General features: G+C 43.6%; 1 protein-coding gene across 1 annotated transcript in view; it reads right to left on the reverse strand.

The window, feature by feature from the left end:
* The window catches only part of ZNF620 (zinc finger protein 620), a 46,938-nt gene that overhangs the window by 24,656 nt on the left and 3,974 nt on the right, over window positions 1-18,308 (reverse strand). Inside the window, exons 3-4 of the mRNA XM_023231339.2 lie at window positions 16,473-16,626; window positions 15,792-15,908 (exon numbers count right to left, since the gene is read on the reverse strand). Of these exons, the coding sequence (XP_023087107.1) occupies window positions 15,792-15,908; window positions 16,473-16,626 (271 nt within the window). The remainder of the gene's footprint in view (window positions 1-15,791; window positions 15,909-16,472; window positions 16,627-18,308) is intronic.

Genomic DNA, 18,308 nt, shown 5'->3' on the forward strand with positions numbered 1-18,308 from the left:
AAAGAAAAGAAAAGAAAAGAAAAGAAAAGAAAAGAAAAGAAAAGAAAGAAAAGAAAGGAAGGAAGAAAGAAAGAGAACAGACAGACCAGGGAGAACTATAACCATAACTGAATCCAATGGAGAGCTATAGCCAGAGAGCCAGCCTTGCTACTGTTAAGTTGATTGCACACATATATCCCAAACAGAAAGACCCAACTCACTCAACTATTGGTCCCAAACAGAAAGATCCAACTCAATCAACTATGGCCAGTTGGGTCAACTAAGACCCAACTCACTCAACTATGTGGCTGTTTACCCCAAAGACAGAGCCCCAAGGAAATCAGAGGAGACTATAGCCCCATTTCCCTAACCCCACCAGCTATTCCACCCACTGACCAGTCACAAACCATCATCAGAGGAAGATGTGAATGCAGTCTGAGAGATCACTGAGAGCCAAAAAACGTTAATGGAGTATAACCAACACCAAGGCAGAATGAACTGTCAAAGATAAATTTATGAAAGCTTCCAGGCAGAAGAGAGAAAAAAAAAAAAAAAAAACCTGAAGCTTCTCAGTTATCTTAGTTGTCAGGAGACATAGAGCAACAGAAATGAGGGAAAAGGTTGTGATCTAATTAGCAGCAGGCACCTTTTGGGTGTCTGATCAGCCCAGTTAACCACCCCCTCCCACAGGATGGGGCCCTGGAAGCCTCATTTACATTACATGACCTAGCCCCCCTGGGCCATAGGAGTAAACCAGAAGTGAACATCTAACCCAAACTGAGCAAATCCTATTGTCTCTCCCAAGAATTAGGAATTAAGTCTGAGAGTCTAACTCAATTTGGGCTGGTTTCTGGAATGGAGTTATACACTTGGGACCTCTGGCAATTTCTGCCCTATGCCTAGGATCAGAGAAAGCAGGAAAGCAAAGAGCAAAAGAGGGATCAGAAGTGAGGAAAGAGCTGAGACTGAACCTGAGTGCGCTGCCTGTTGTTCCTGATTGCTTGGATTTTCCACGCTCCAGAACTTCTAGTTGCATTCTTGCCTTTAGGTGCCAGGGTACATGCAGAAATCCTCATAATAAATTAAGTGTATTTAAGTTAATTCAAGTAGATTTCTGCTATTTTTAAATAGAATCCTAAATAACATTCTTAGCTAAGTCACTGTTAAAGGCCAAAGTCTGAAAATGACACAACTTAGTTAACAGACATCCATCTGTCTTTCCTGAAGAAAGTGGACATTCCTTATGCAAATCTTGAACTAACAAGTAGAGGGGAGTATGAGCTGTTTTTGCTCAAATTCTCACATAAATAGTTGGATTTCTTCCCACACCAACAACCAATTCTTCAGCTCTCTGGACACCAGCTAGGTGTCTAACAATTCAGCTCTGGCACTAACTACCCAGAGTTAGCATCAAACCATACAGGTTAAAGGCTCAGTCCCACAAGACTGTCCTCACTTCAGATGCCAATCACAGACCACTGTAATTCTGTTCCCATAACCCTCTTATCACGTTTGATAATGTGCTAGAATGGCTCACAGAAATCAGGAAGGCACTTTACTTCCTCTTACTGATTTCTTATAAAGGAGACAACTCAGGAACAGCCAAATGGAAGAGACGCAAAGGGCAAGGTATGGAGGGAGGGGCATGGACCTTCCATGCACTACCCTCCAAGCACCTACATGTGTTCACAAACCTGGAAGCTCTCTGAACTCCCTTGTTTAGGGTTCATATGGAAGTTTCATTACATAGGGATGACTGATTACATTATTAGCCATTGATAATTAGCTCAGCCTTCAGCCCCACTCCCCTTCCCAGAGGTTGGAGGTTGGGGTTGAATGTTCCAGCCCTCTAATTAGTCCTTGATCTTTCTGCCATCAGACCCCATCCCTAAGCTATCTCAGGGACCTCAGCTACCAGTCATCTCATTAGCATACAAAAGACACATTACTCTGGAAGTTGTAAGGGTCTCAGAAGCTCACGTGCCAAGAACTAAGACTGCATATTATTTAAAAAAAAAAAGATGCTCTTATCACTAGGAAATTACAAGGATTTTAGCAGCTTTATGCCAGAAACTGGGGAAAAAGACAAATATTTCTTTCTTACTGTATTACAGTATCACAGGGGGAAAAGTCAGTATGTTTAGATATAACCATTTCAGTTTCCGAAGAAATAGAAGGCCAGGTGCAATGGCTCATGCCTGTAATCCCAGCACTTTGGGAGGCCGAGGCAGATGGATCACCTGAGGTCAGGAGTTCAAGACCAGCCTGGCAAACATAGTGAAACCCCCGTCTCTAGTAAAAATACAAAAATTAGCCAGACGTGGTGACTCATGCCTGTAATCCCAGCTACTCAGGAGACTGAGGCAGGAGAATTGCTTGAACCCGTGAGGCAGAGGTCGCAGTGAGCCGAGATCGCGCCACTGCACTCCAGCCTGGGTAACAGAGTGAAATTCCATCTCAAAAAAAAAAAAAAAAGAAGAAATAGAAACTCCTTGGAAGAACATTATGTTGGAATCTAAGTGATAATGAGTTTATTTTTACACATCTATTCCCACTGTAAAACTCATGGCCCCTATCAGAAAACGCCTGAGTATCTATTAAGTATCAGAAAACTGGGCATCATTAATACCTGAATTAAAAAGAATGACATAGGCCGGGCGCGGTGGCTCAAGCCTGTAATCCCAGCACTTTGGGAGGCCGAGACGGGCGGATCACGAGGTCAGGAGATCAAGACCATCCTGGCTATCACGGTGAAACCCCGTCTCTACTAAAAATACAAAAAAAAAAACTAGCCGGGCGAGGTGGCGGGCGCCTGTAGTCCCAGCTACTTGGGAAGGCTGAGGCAGGAGAATGGCGTAAACCCGGGAGGCGGAGCTTGCAGTGAGCTGAGATCCGGCCACTGCACTCCAGCCTGGGCGACAGAGCAAGACTCCGTCTCAACAAAACAAAAAAAAAAAAAAAAAAAAGAATGACATATTGTTCATCTATTTTCAGCACCTACTATAAGTACTGTAGAAGCTGTGTAATAACATTTGTGTAACAATGCAGTGGTGGGGGGGAACCCCTCTAAATAGCTGTTCAATGAATAAAGAAAAAAATAAATGAGAAAATAAACTTCACCAGTCAAATCCATAAATCTCTTGGCTATGAAAACTAGGGCAGATCCATTTATTTTTCCCTACACTCCTTGCTTTCTTCTCCTCTTCAATTTCCTATCTTCCAAACCATACTTAGAAGCTCCTCTTTTCTGAAGCCTGGCTAGTTGAGAAGTCTCTCATTCCCTCTTCCTTGCTATCATCCTCCCAGAACCCCTAAGGCCCTTTCTGTTTAATGGTGCTTTGGAGAAGTAAATAGAACTAAAATTTTGTATATGTGTCTGTGTCCATTTTGACTGCTTTACTTAGCAGTAATTCTGGGTTCTTTGCATATTGTGCAAGATCTGACTATAGCTGGGAAATCAAATTTGGTTTTTGATTTTTCTTCTCCTAAACTCTATGTATTGTACAAACCTTATCAAGGAATGAAAATAAATTACCCAACATCTCACCAACCATTTAATTTCTCCCTATGCCAAGGTAACTTTTTGGGGTGGTGGAAATTTTCTAACTCTTGCTTATACATTTGCATTCATTTATCAAAAGTCATCAAACTGCATACCTTAAAAAGGGTGAATTTTACTTTATGTAAAGCATATCTCAATAAACCTGATCAAAACCAAAACCAAAATCTCTCTATGCCCTCTCTTGCATACATAATTTTATGGTGTTAACATTTTTCTCTTTACTCAAACTCCTTAAGAAGCCTGGAGAGTCATGTCAGCAGGCCAGTCAAATATATATGTGTATATATGTACACACACACACACACAAATATATATCTATATATATATACACACACACAGAGTATATCTGCATATCTGTATCTATCTATCTATCTATCTATATATATATATATATATAAAAGATACAGATTTTTTTTTTTCCAGATATGTTGCCCAGGTTGGAGTGCAGTGACATGATTTTGGCTCACTGCAACCTCCACCTCCTGGGTTCAAGCGATTCTCCTGCCTCAGCCTCCCAAGTAGCTGGGATTACAGGCACCCACCACCATGCCCACCTAATTTTTGCATTTTTAGTAGAGATGGGGTTTTACCACATTGGCCAGGCTGGTCTCAAACTGCTGAACTCAGGTGATCCACCCGCCTTGGCCTCCCAAAGTGCTGGGATTACAGGCGTGAGCCACTGCGCCCAGCCTATATATCTATATGTATATCTACTTACCTATCTATATATATATAGAGAGAGAGTGGCTTGGTCTTACAACTCAACTCTAGCATAGCATCACATGATGCTTAGCAGACTTAACTTTTTTAAATTAAATTTTTAAAAATTATTTTTAGTAGAAACACGGTTTTGCTATGTTGCCCAGGCTGGTCTTGAACTACTGATTTCAAGTAACACTTCTACCTTGGCCTCCCAAAGTATTGGGATTACAGGTGTGAGCCACCACACCTGGCTACAAACTTCCTTAAACATTCCTTTCTGGTAACTCAAAGTTCTTAGACCACACTTTGTTTTTCTAAACAATTACAAATTAAAGAATCTCTGGCCCTGCACAGTGGCTGACATGTGTAATCTTAGCACATGCCTGTAATCCCAGCACTTTGGGAGGCTGGAGTGGGTGGATCACTTGAGGTCGGGAGTTCCAGACCAGCCCAGCCAATGTGGTGAAACCCCATCTCAATTCAATTGCGCCACTGCATTCCAGCCTGGGCAACAAAGTGAGACTCTGTCTCAAAAAAAAGAAGAATCTCTGAACCCACCTATGACCTGTACTCCCCTGCTTCAAGATATCTTGCCTTTTGGGACCAAACCAAGGTATAACCTGCATGTATTGATTGATGGTTTTTTGTGTAACTTCTGCTTCCCTGAAATGTATAAAACAAAATTACATTCTGACTGCCTCAGGACTACTTACCCAAGGTTTCCTGGGTTTGGGTTTTCTGCAGGCCATGGTCACTCACATTGGCTCAGGTTAAACATCTCTGAAATATTTTTCATAGTTTTTTTTTTTTACATTAACACAAAATAAAAGCGATTTTCTTAGTATCGTATTCCCACTTCATTTTTTGAAAAAAAAACTTTTGTGGCAGGGTGCAGTGGCTCATGCCTGTAATCCCAGCACTTTGGGAGGCTGAGGCAGGCAGTTCACCTGAAGTCAGGAGTTTGAGTCCAGCCTGACCAACATCGAAAAACCCTATCTCTATTAAAAATACAAAATTAGCTGGGCCTGGTGGCGTATGCCTGTAGTCCCAGCTACTCGGGAGGCTGAGGCAGGAGAATTGCTTGAACCTGGGAGGCGAAGGTTGTGGCGAGCTGAGATCACGTCATTGTACTCTAGCCTGGGCAACAAGAGTGAAACTCTGTCTCAAAAAATAATAAATCAATAAATAAACCTATGCATGTTGTTATACTGTCCTGAAGCAGTGATTCTGAGACGGGTTAGTCTCTAGGCAGTAGGCCAAACCAGTGAGATCATAATGTCTGGTAGGATCAGTGTCAGTCTGTTTTCTGTTGCTGTAACAGAGTATCACAGATTGGGTAATTTATAAAGAAAAGAAGTTTATTTAGCTCATGGTTCCCAGAGCTGGGAACTGTGAAGGAGCCATATCTGGCCTTCTTACTGTGTCATAACATGACAGACAGCAAGAGGGCAAGAGCATGCATGTCAGCTCAGGTCTCCCTTCCTCTTCTTATAAAGCCATCGGTACCATCATGGGGGCCCCAAGCTGATGACTGAGTCTAGTTCTAATCATCTCTTAATACTGTTACAATGGGGATTAAGTTTCTTTCTTTCTTTCTTTCTTTTTTGAGACACAGTCTTACTCTGTCACCCAGGTTGGAGTGCAGTGGCATGATCTCAGCTCACTGTAACCCCTGCCTCCTGGGTTTAAGCAATTCTCCTGCATCAGCCTCCTGAGTAGCTGGGATTACAGGCACCTGCTATCACACCTGGCTAATTTTTGTATTTTTTAGTAGAGATGGAGTTTCACCACATTGGCCAGGCTGGTCTCAAACTCCTGACCTCCCAAAGTGTTGGGAATACAGGCGTGAGCCACCGTGTTAGGCGGGGATTAAGTTTCAACATGCGTTTTGGTGGGGACATTTAAACCCTAGCATTCTGCCCCTGCCAACTACCCCAAACTCATGACCTTCTCACAAATAAAATATATTCATTCCATCCTACTGGCCCCAAAAGTCTTAATTCACTTAGCTATCAACTCAAACAGTCCAGAGTGTCATCTGAATCAGATATGGGCATAACTCAAGGGATGATTCCTCCTGAAGTGACTTCTCTCCAGCTGTAAACCTGTGAAATCAAAACAAGTTACCTACTTCCAAAATACAATGGTGAAATGGGCATAAGATAGATATTCCCATTCCAATGGGGGAAACAGGCAAGAAAAAAGGGGTAACTGGTCCCAAGTAAGTCTAAAACCCAAACAAAAAACAAACCAAACCAAAACAAAAAACATTAAATCTTAAAACTTCAGAATGCTCTTTCAGTCCATGTGCAATCTTCTGGACACACTCAGAAGTTTGGGCCTCCAAAGCCTCAGGCAGCCCCACCCCTATGTCTTTGCTGGGCTGGGTCCACATTTCAACTCTCTGAGGTTGGAGTCTCATGACCACAGTTCTCCCAGGCTGGCAGTGCACATTGGTAGCTCTATAGTTTGGGGGTGTCGGTGGCAGTCTTCTAGGCTGTGAGTTTTCCAAATCTTTCCACTCTACTTCCCTTTCAAGTATAAGTTGTCTTTAAATCATCTCTTCCCTCTTATTTTACTGTAAGCAGTTCAAACTAGCCATGCAATAGCCTATATGCTTTTGCTGCTTAGACATTTCTTCCATCAGATATTCTATTTCATCACTTTTAAATTCTGCCTTCCATAAAGCCTGACACAGACACAGCTCAGCCAAGTTCTTTGCTACTCTATAACAAGGATGGCCTTTGCTCCAGTTTCCAATACCATTTTATTCAGTTCCATCTGAGACCTCATTAGAATGGCCTTTACTGTCCATATTTATATCAACATTCTTGTCATGATCACCTGAGTACAGCTGACCCTGGAACAACTCAGGGGTTTTGGGCACCAACTTCCATGCCATGTATAACTTTTAACTCCCCAAAAATGTAACTACTAATAGTCTACTGTTGACCAGAAGCTTTACTGAAATATAGTCGTTAACACATATTTTTTATGTTATGCATGTTAGATACTATATTCTTATAATAAAGCTGGAGAAAATATTAAGAAAATCATGAGAAATTATATTTAGTAAATATAATTCACTATATTATATGGATCATCATAAAGGTCTTTATCCTTGTCATTTCATGTTAAGCAGGCTGAGAAGGGGAGGGGAGGGGGACTGGTCTTGCCATCTCAGGGGTGGCAGAGGCAGAAGAAAGTTCGTAAGTGAACCCACACAATTGAAACCCAAGTTGTTCAAGGACCAACTGTAATTTCTAAGAAGTTTCAGACTTTCCCTAGTCTTCTCTTCTAAGCTTTGGCCAAAATCACCCTTAATGCTCCATTAGATAATAAAGGCTTTGTCTGACCTGATCTTCCAAATTTTTCAAGCCTCTACCCATTACTCAGTTCCAAAGCCACTTCTACATTTTTATGTAAATGTCAGAGCAGCAAACCTACTTATGACTACCAATATTCTGTCTTGTTACATTTTGTGTGACTCTAACTGAATACCATATACTGGGTAATTTATGCAGAATACAGGTTTATTTAGTTCACAGTTCTGAAGGCTGAGAAATCCAATATAAAGGTGCAGGCATCTGATGAGGGCTTACTTGCTGCATCATGACATGGCAGGAAGCATCAAAAGGCAAGACAGAGCAAGCATGTGTCCCAGTTCACATTGCTCTTCCTCTCCTCATAAAGCCACCAGTCCTATCGTAGAGGCTCCACCCTGATGAACTTATCTAATTCTAATCACTCTTAAAGACCCCCCACCCAGTACTATTAAAATGGGGATTAAGTTTCAACATGAATTTTACTGGGGATATTCAAACCATAGCAATCTCTCTCCAGCTGTAAACCTGTGAAGTCAAAACAAGTTATCTACTTCCAAAATACAATGGTCAAATGGGCCTAAGATAGACATTCCCATTCCAATGGGGGAAACAGCCAAGAAAAAAGGGGTAACTGGTCCCAAGTAAGTCTAAAACCCAACCAAAAAACAAAACAAAACAAAACAAAACACACTGAAACTTAAAAGTTAAACCATAGAAAAAATTTCTTGGTGTCACCAAAACAGTTCTTTATAAAATTAACTTAAAACTGCCACCAATAAAATTCAGATTTAATCATAGGGAAATCTGGAGTAGGTGTGAGAACATATCCAAGGGCCTGCATAGTAACTCATCAGGAATGGACTCACTTCTGAGGAACTACAGCAAGTCATGGTCAGATTTCTCTTCTCTTTGCCTCTGGTGCTCACCAGTGTGATGCCAACAAGTTCAGTCCGTGTATAGCTTTAGCGATTACTATACTCAGGCATCTACTCTAAAGGGTACAAGTCCAAGTCACTTTTCGTACCTACATATATGAGTGGGTACTGAAATTCAACAGATATGAAATAGAGGCTGGAACTGGTGGCTCATGCCTGTAATCCCAGCACTTTGGTAGGCTGAAGTGGGAGGATCACTTGAGTCCAGGAGTTTGAGACCAGCCTGGGCAACATGGCAAAACCCTGTCTCTACAAAAAATACAAAAATAAGCTGGGTGTGGTGGTGTATGCCCCCAGGGCTCAAGCAATCCTCCCATATCAGCCCTCTGAGAAGCTGGGAGGCTGCACTACCTCCCAGCTTCTTGGGAAGCTGAGGTGGGACGATTGCTTGAGCCCCAAAGGTCAACACTGCAGTGATCCATGATCATACCACTGCACTCCAGCCTGGGTGACAGAGCAAGACCCTGTCTCTAAAAAAAAAGGAAAATGTAAAAAGAAAATAAAGAAGGAACCCAAACTGAAAAACCACATCCCCTTCCAATAAAGCTCAAAGACATAATTTTACATTATTGCTATCAATGCCAACTCATCACTTCATTTTCTTCTTACGTAAACAGGACCCTCATAATTTTTTATGCTACCAAGGTAATAAAAAATTCCAAGTTTTAAATTCTTTCAGTGAGCCTTGCCACTGGTCCACCAAATGGCCCTCCTTAAATCCTGAAAGCAGGCTGGATGCAGTGGCTCATGCCTGTAATCCCAGCACTTTGGGAGACTGAGGTGGGTGGATCACCTGAAGTCAGGATTTTGAGACCAGCCTGGCCAACATGGTGAAACCCTCTACTAAAGGGTTTCACCATGTTGAAATTTTAGTGAAACTAAAATATTTTAGTCTCTACTAAAAATACAAAATTAGCTGGGCGTGGTGGTGCATGCCTGTGGTCCCAGCTACTCAGGAGGCTGAGGCATGAGAATCACTTGAACCCTGGAGGCGGAGGTTGCAGTGAGCCAAGATCGCACCATTGCACTCCAGCCTGGGTGACAAGAGTGAAACTCTGGCTCAAAAAACAAACAAACAAACAAAAAAAACTCCTGAAAGCAATCATTGGAAACTTTATCTGATTATCTTCTCCCATAGGCTTTGCATTTCTCCTAGTCTCTAATTATAATACCCCATCTCATCATAATCATAATGCCATATGCCCTAAACCCCAAAATGTTCTGCAAATTTTTCCAACTCCAGTAGCCCCAGAAGAAAGATGCAGACTGATAATACAGCCCAAATGTGGACATGATAAGGAATTAAGTGCTGCCATTTCCTACCTGGGGGATAAAATAATCAAACATTTTAAGTGTGAGAACTTAAAATGAAGTTAGGAAAACAGTAACAACTTATACAACACAAGGCCAGAAGAATATCAGTAGACACAATCAGGAGACCAGTGGAATCCCTAACTTGAGGTGCAATTGATGTTGAGAACATAAGGGGGCTTACAGGGAGACAAAGGATTCGGGCTATGAGGGGATGACTTCCCAGAAGTGAGATCCTGAAAGAAATGTACTATTTGGACAGGCGAAGGACTGGCCTTTACAGATGAGGGAAGCAGCAGGAAGAAAGGCAAAAAGGGAGGAAGTACCACTGCATGAAGAAGATAAGGAAGGCCCTGGTGGGGCTGGGATAGAGCAGATATGTTGGGGAGGCAGAGGAGAGAGGACAGCGGAGGGGCAGTAGGGCTTAACTGCAGATAGCCCTGTTCCATTGATGAGTTTCTTTCTAGTATGCCACTTCTGATGCTGAATGAAACTTGCATTCCATCTGAAGGCTTTCCCACACTCCTTACACTCATAAGGTTTCTCCCCAGTGTGAACTCGCTGATGCTGAACCAGAGTGATCTTCTGACTGAATGTCTTCCCACATTCCTGGCATTCATAGGGTTTCTCCCCAGTGTGGATTCTCTGATGCACTATGAAGTGGGAACTACAACTGAAAGTTTTCCAACATTCATTACATTTGTAGAGTTGTTCCCCAGTGTGGAACCTCTTGTGCTGAAGAAATACCGAACTGCAGTGGAAGGCCTTGCCACACTCTTTACATTCATAAGGTTTCTCCCCAGTGTGGATTCTCTGATGCTGAATCAGAATTGGATTAGAACTCAAACTCTTCTCACACTCCTTACATTCATAGGGCTTCTCCCCAGTGTGAATTCGTTCATGGATGATGCAGTCATAGCTACACTTGAAGACTTTCCCACATTCCTTACATTTAAAGGGCTTCTCCCCAGTATGGATTCTCTGATGCTGAATCAGTTTTAAATTATAGCTGAAGGTTTTCCCACAGTCAGTACATTCATAGGGCCTCTGTCCACCATGGAGCTTCTGATGCTGAAAAAGGTGGGAATTTTGACCAAACGCTTGTTCACATTCCTCACATGAGTATGGTTTCTCTCCAGTGTGGATTTTCTGATGCCATGACAGTTTTGAGTTATATCTGAAGGTTTTCCCACATTCTTTGCATGTGTAGGGCCTCTCATTAGTGTGAATTCTCTGATGCTGGTGAAAGTGTGAATGTGGGTTGTAGTAACTGCCACACTCACCACATTTATAAAACACCTGTTCTTTGGCAAAGTCTTGCTTTGTAATGAGATGTGTGCTGACACTACTTTCTTCCAATTTCCTGGCTATCTCCTCCCTTTCAATGGTGGAAGATTTATGATCCTGGACTGTCAAATCTGTGCAATCCCCTATCTTTGTTTTCTTCCTTGTATCATGTTGTGACTTCTCTAACCTGTCCTTGAAGTCAGGGTGCTGGGGAATGTCCATCAGCAGTCCCTCCACTATCAGTCTGTGGGACTCTGATTCTTTAGAAATGTTTAGCTGTGCAGTTTGTTCCTCATTCCTAGTCTTGGTTTTACCACCTAGCATGATAAAAAGAAAACACAAGAGTCCCTTATTTATGCCAGAAGGGAAAGGGATTAATCAGTATCAGCCTGCCCTAGACACATGAATTTTTTTTTTTTTTTTTTTGAGATGGAGTTTCACTCTTGTTGCCCAGGCTGGAGTGCAATGGCATGATCTTGGCTCACCACAACCTCTGCCTCCCAGTTTCAAGCGATTATCCTACCTCAGCCTCCCAAGTAGCTGGGATTACAGGCGTGCGCTAGCATGCCCGGCTGATTTTTTGTATTTTTCGTAGAGACAGCATTTCTCCATGTTGGTCAGGCTGGTCTTGAATTCCTGACCTCAGGTGATCCACCCACCTCAGCCTCCCAAAGTGCTGGGATTACAGGTGTGAGCCACCACGCCCACTAGACACATGAATTTTTTGAGACAGACATAGCCACCTGATGGTACCTCAAAGGGAAAGTAAACAAACTGGAGGTTAAGAAGGTAAGCAATCCCATATGGATGACAAAAAACAAAAACAGTGTGGATGGCAGAAGCTATTGATGGAAGCAAATGGTTAAAGAAAAATGGGAATGGGGTGAAGTTGCAGGAAGGGGAAGCAATAAAGAAAAACAGAGGAAGCCAAAAGTGAGAAAAGCAATCTCTAAACCAGAGAAGAGAAAGATGGGTAGGCAGCTGTAGTACCACATAGTATCCAGAGGGCTGGGAGGTACTGTCTACAACAGTGGATCTCAAAGTCCAATAAAACCTGTCAAAATACTTTAAAATATTCTGTAATTTTTAAAGAAATGTTCTCTAGTTCTCTATCACAAGCATGGCTGGACAGAAAGCAGTTTGTAACACTGCTGTTTACAAAGGGTTCATGAGAAGACCACAATTTAAAAACCCAAGTGCTGTCCTTTGGGAGACTGACCTTTGAAAGGAAAAGAGACAGGTTCAGCCAAGAACCTACCCATAATGGAGATGGCAATTGGATCAGGGGCATGGGGATCATGCTTTCACTGGTAGCACCACAACATAGAAATCTTTTTTGCCATGTCAAGCACCAAAGATCTGACAAATGAAACTTTCATCTTAGTGTTTTTCAAGCCTTGTTGACCATGACTCACATTTTGGATCCTAAAACAATACAGACATGCTTACACACACACACACAGCTGAAACTGAAACAAAACAATGTCCTTATTAAGAGTGATGTATTCACGCCGGGCGCAGTGGCTCATGCCTGTAATCCCAGCACTTTGGGAGGCCAAGGCAGGTGGATCACCTGAGGTCAGGAGTTCCAGATCAGCTCGGCCAACATGGTAAAACCCCGTCTCTACTAAAAATGCAAAAAAGTAGCCGGGTGTGGTGTCGGGCACCTGTAATCCCAGCTACTCATGAGGCTGAAGCATGAGAATCGCTTGAGCCCGGGAGGCAGAGATTGTAGTGAGCCAACATCATGCCACTACACTCCAGCCTGGGGGAGAGAATGAGACTGTGTCTCCAAAAAAAAAAAAAAAGATGCATTCACAATAGACTTTATACTACTTTAGTCTTTATTTACACCTAATACAGTGTAGTCTAAGTTTTAAAAGCTGGTAACAACTCATTGATGAGTTGCAACCCAGAGTTAAATATGGTTCTAGATTTTCAAGAACAGTGGTCTCAAATGGTGGTCCCTGGACCACTATCATCTGGGAACTTGTTAGATATGCAAATTAATGGGGCTGGGTTTGGTGGTGTGTGCCAGTAGTCCCACCTAATTAGGAGGCAGAGGTGAAAGAATTACTTGAGCCCAGGAATTTGAGACCAGCCTAGGCAAAATAACAAGACCCTATCTTGAAAAAAAAGAAAAAGAAATGCAAATTCTCAGCCCTACACCAGTCTACTGAATTCGAATCTCTGGAGGTGGCATCTGGCAATCTGTGTTTTAACAAGTTCTGTAAGTAATTCTGATACATACCAGAATTTGAAATTTACTAATCTATAAACTACAAAAGACAGATTGAGGCTGCTCTTTTCATTGTTTAAGGCTGCACTTTCCCAAAAGGTGGCCACTAGCCACATGTGGCTATTTAAGTGTAAATTAATTAAAATGGAATAAAATTAAAAACTCAGTTCTTCAGTTGCACTAGGCACACTTCAGGTGCTCATGTGATTCATCTGGCAGGCTAAATAGACAATGTGCACCTGTGGCAAGGGGCAACACTAACAACTGCAGGCAGGATACTGGGAAAGCCTCTAGATGATCTGAAACGCTGAAGTCAATTTAAGGCATTGATTAAGGCAAAGTGGGGGGATTAGAAAGGAGCATTTGCCTTACAGAGGCTCTGAATAGCATAAAAGATTGACAGAATATGATAACAGAGCCCACAGAATGAAGAAGGCTATATACCAAATCTCTGATTGGTCTTTACATTTATCTCAATTCAGTATCTTTCAAAAAAGACAACCATTCATTCCCAATACATAAACAAGCTTTCTTTCAAAAGCTAATGTAAAATTCAGTGTTTAGGAATTTAGAAAAATTCCATTTACATATATAGTTCTATACACACACACAAAATGTTCTTTTTTTTTTTGAGACGGAGTCTCGCTCTGTCGCCCGGGCTGGAGTGCAGTGGCCGGATCTCAGCTCACTGCAAGCTCCGCCTCCCGGGTTCATGCCATTCTCCTGCCTCAGCCTCCCGATGTAGCTGGGACTACAGGCGCCCGCCACCTCGCCCGGCTAGTTTTTGTATTTTTTTAGTAGAGACGGGGTTTCACCGTGTTAGCCAGGATGGTCTCGATCTCCTGACCTCGTGATCCGCCCGTCTCGGCCTCCCAAAGTGCTGGGATTACAGGCTTGAGCCACCGCGCCCGGCCACAAAATGTTCTTATAAAAAAAAACAAGTTCTAGCCACACCTGTAATCCCAGCACCTGGGGAGGCTGAGGTGGGAGAATCACTAAGGTCAGGAGTTCAAGACCAACCTGGGCAACATGGTGAAACCCTGTCTCTATTAAAATTAGAAAAATTACCCGGGCGTGGTGGCAGGTGCCTGTAATCCCAGCTACTTGGGAGGCTGAGGCAGGAGAATTGCTTGAACCTGCGAGGCAGAGGTTGCAGTGAGCCGAAATAGTGCACTGCACTTCAGCTTTCAGAGCAACTCTGTCTCAAAAAATAAATAAATAGGCCAAGTGCGGTGGCTAACACCTGTAATCCCAGCACTTTGGGAGGCCAAGGCAGGCGGATCACCTGAGGTCGGGAGTCCAAGAGCAGCCTGACCAACATGGAGACACCTCGTCTTTACTAAAAACACAAAATTAGCTGGGTGTAGTGACGCATGCCTATAATTCCAGCTACTTGGAAGGCTGAGGCAGGAGAATTGCTTGAACCTGGGAGGCGGAGGTAGTGGTGAGTGAAGATCACGCCACTGCACTCCAGCCTGGGCAACAAGAGTGAAACTCTATCTCAAAAAATAAACAATCAAATAAATAAATTTTTTAAAAACCAAGTTCTTGGCCAGGCGTGGTGCCTCACACTGTAATCCCAGCACTTTGGGAGGCCGGGGCGGGGGTGGCGTGGATCATGAGGTCAGGAGTTCAACACCAGCCTGGCCTACACAGTGAAACCCCATCTCTTCTAAAACATTAGCCAGGCATCGTGGTGCGCGCATGTAGTCCCAGCTACTCAGGAGGCTGAGGCAGGAGAAACACTTGAATCCAGGAGGCGAAAGTTGTGGTGAGCCATGATCGTGCCATTGCACTCCAGCCTGGGCAACAGAGCAAGACTCTATCTCAAAAACAAAACAAAACAAAAAAAACCCAAGTTCTTACTATATTGTGTTTATATTCCTGAGCTGACCAACCAACAGAAGCCTGTTTGAAATCTTTTTTTTTTTTTTTTTTTTTTTAAGAGATAGGGTCTCACTCTGTCACCCAGGCTGGAGTGGAATGGTGTGATCCTAGCTCACTGCAACCTCAAACTCCTGGCTCAAGGGATCTTCCAGCCCCAACCTCCTGAGTAGCTGGCACTACAGGCACATGCCACCATGCCCAGATAATTTATTTATTTATTGTAGTGACAGGGTATTGCTATGTTGCTCAGACTGGTCTTGAACTCTTGGCCTCAAGCACCCTCCCACCTTGGCCTCCCAAGGTGCTGGGATATAGGTGTAAGCCACCACATCCAGCCTGAAATCCTTTAGCTTTACAAAGAAAAATGGCAGAAATAAAATGGTGGGAGTGGTCTTTTCTAGTTTGGAGATGAAGTTCTGGTAAGCAACACTTCTTTGAATAAGAGTGACTAGTTTAATCCCCACAACCATCATATGACAAGGAAAAACCCTTTTTCATGCTAAATTGTTAAAAGAAAGGAGGAGGCAAAGCTGGAAAGGAGGATGGTAGGCTTTCCTGCTCACCTGTGCACATGCCTCTCAGGGCCTCTCCCCCAGCAAGTGTCCAGGGATCTGGGCCCCATGCTGCTTCTCCTTGCTCCAGCTGGAATATCAGATCTGGTTTGGGGAATGGAAATGCTGCTAGAGGAGAAAGAAAAACAGGAAGCTGAGGAGAATCACCACTGACCTCCCTCAGACTACTCTCTGCTTTGCCAGGTGAAAATAAAAGAGAATGGCTCAGGAGACTAAGTGAAGTCAGGGAGGAGTGAATCTGCAGAATCTAATGAAGGGCTTGAAGCTTACTCTGGCCTCTAAGAGGACAGAAAGCTCCTACAGTCACTGGGGGGTGTATACACAAGGGCCCTAGAGGACTCACACATAGGCAATAGGGCCAAGATCACCTCCAGGGAACTGGAAGATGGAAGGAATGAAGGCAGTGCACCAGGAACCTTCTCAGTTCTCTCTGTACCCAGAGGAAAGCCCTCTGCAGTTGGGTCTCCATTAGGAATCAGGGAAGATAAAAGTCCTGTTAAACATTACAGTGAACCCAGCTCTTTCTCCATCCAGCTACTCCTGGCACTGGGGATTAGGGAGCTCAGCCCATAGGGCATCAATTCTGATGGTATTAAGAGATCCTAGATCTGCTAAGGAGGAATTTAAGAGCCCCCAAGGGCAGAAGCTGAGTTTCAGAGAGGAAGGACTTACACAAGGAAGTCACATTTGCATAATTCTCCAGCATCACCTCCCTGTACAGGGCCCTCTGCGTAGGGTGCAGGCTGGCCCATTCATTCTGGGTGAAGTACACAGCCACATCCTCAAAGGTCACTGGCTCCTGAAACAACAGGTTCCTGCTCAAGCCCTGCACAAGAACAGAGGGAGAGGCCTGAATTCTAGGAAAGGGATAAATTTACTGGAATTCATGGCACTGAGCCCCATGGAAGGTTTGTACTGGCAAGGAGAGCCACACAGGACTCCAGCAGGGGCAGCCCCAGGCCAGCATTCCAACTTTCCATGTGCATACCTCTGGGGCCCTAATATTACCATCCTAAGCACAGAGCCTAGCACCTGCTGTTTTCTGCCTGTGATCATGTCAACCTATGTCTGGTTCCACAGGCCAGGTATATTTTTCTGGCATGCTTTCTAAATCGACCACAGCAGGTAATCGTCTTTCACAGTGCTACCATCTATCCTGAAGCACCTATCAGGGCCCTCTACTCAGCTTCTTTCTGGTCTTCCTCCTCTAGATTTTCTGCTACAGACAGAGGAGTGATTTCATGGGGATAAAGTTCCTTTCATCCTGGATATTTCTCCCCTTTCTATCATCTTGCCTTATCAGAAGCTATTAATAGTTCTCCCTTGAAGGTGATGTGCAATGTTACTTCTTTGTCTCCTAACACGCTTCACTCCAGGACAGGATGGCAATCTCCCATCCTTTTGCAGAGATCTGCCCACTGATCACCTAAGCTCTGTCTGACCTGCCAATGCTGTCCTCTTCACTATGTGTCTCTCTCTTTCTGCTTCCCACTAAAACCACCTCCAGCTTCTCAGGGAAGAAGAAAACCATCATAGGTTGTTTAGAGCTTCGTGTCAGCTACTTTTATATCAATTTGCTTAATCATTATAGCACATCTGTGAAATAAGAATTATTATATCCATTTTCAGATGATGGGAATCAGCAATATTAAGCACTTTGAAATAGACTAAAAGGAGTCCTCTTTGAGTATTTATTATAAGGTTGTATAAGGAAGCAAAAAGTTCAAAATGAACTGACCACTTTTATATGAATTAGTCCCACTATAACATCTCTCTCTGACTCACACTGTAGTCTTTCTCAGTTCATCATGTCAACAACTTTCTCTTTGTACTTAAGTCTCTTCTAAGTGAAGAAATATAACATAGAAGTACTAGAAGATTTGGACTGGTCGTGTGGCTCACGCTTGTAATTCCAGCACTTTGGGAAGCCAAGGCGGGCAGATCACAAGGTCAGGAGATTGAGACCCTCCTGGCTAACACAGTGAAACCCCGTCTCTACCAAAAATACACAAAAAATTAGCTGGGCGTGGTGGCGGGCACCTGTAGTCCCAACTACTTGGGAGGCTGAGGCAGGAGAAAGGCGTGAACTTGGGGGGCAGAGCTTGCAGTGAGCTGAGATCGCACCACTGCACTCCAGCCTGGGCGACAGACAGAGCAAGACTCCGTCTCAACAAAAAAAAAAAAAGAAGAAGAAGAAGAAGTACTAGAAGATTTACAATCATCATTGTAAAGATTGGTTTGGTCGGCCGGGCGCGGTGGCTCAAGCCTGTAATCCCAGCACTTTGAGAGGCCGAGACGGGCGGATCACGAGGTCAGGAGATCGAGACCATCCTGGCTAACACAGTGAAACCCCGTCTCTACTAAAAAATGCAAAAAACTAGCCGGGCGAGGTGGCGGGCGCCTGTAGTCCCAGCTACTCGTGAGGCTGAGGCAGGAGAATGGCGCAAACCCGGGAGGCGGGGCTTGCAGTGAGCTGAGATCCGGCCACTGAACTCCAGCCTGGGTGAC

This window comes from Piliocolobus tephrosceles, chromosome 2, assembly GCF_002776525.5.
Source record: "Piliocolobus tephrosceles isolate RC106 chromosome 2, ASM277652v3, whole genome shotgun sequence".
Classification (NCBI taxonomy): domain Eukaryota; kingdom Metazoa; phylum Chordata; class Mammalia; order Primates; family Cercopithecidae; genus Piliocolobus; species Piliocolobus tephrosceles.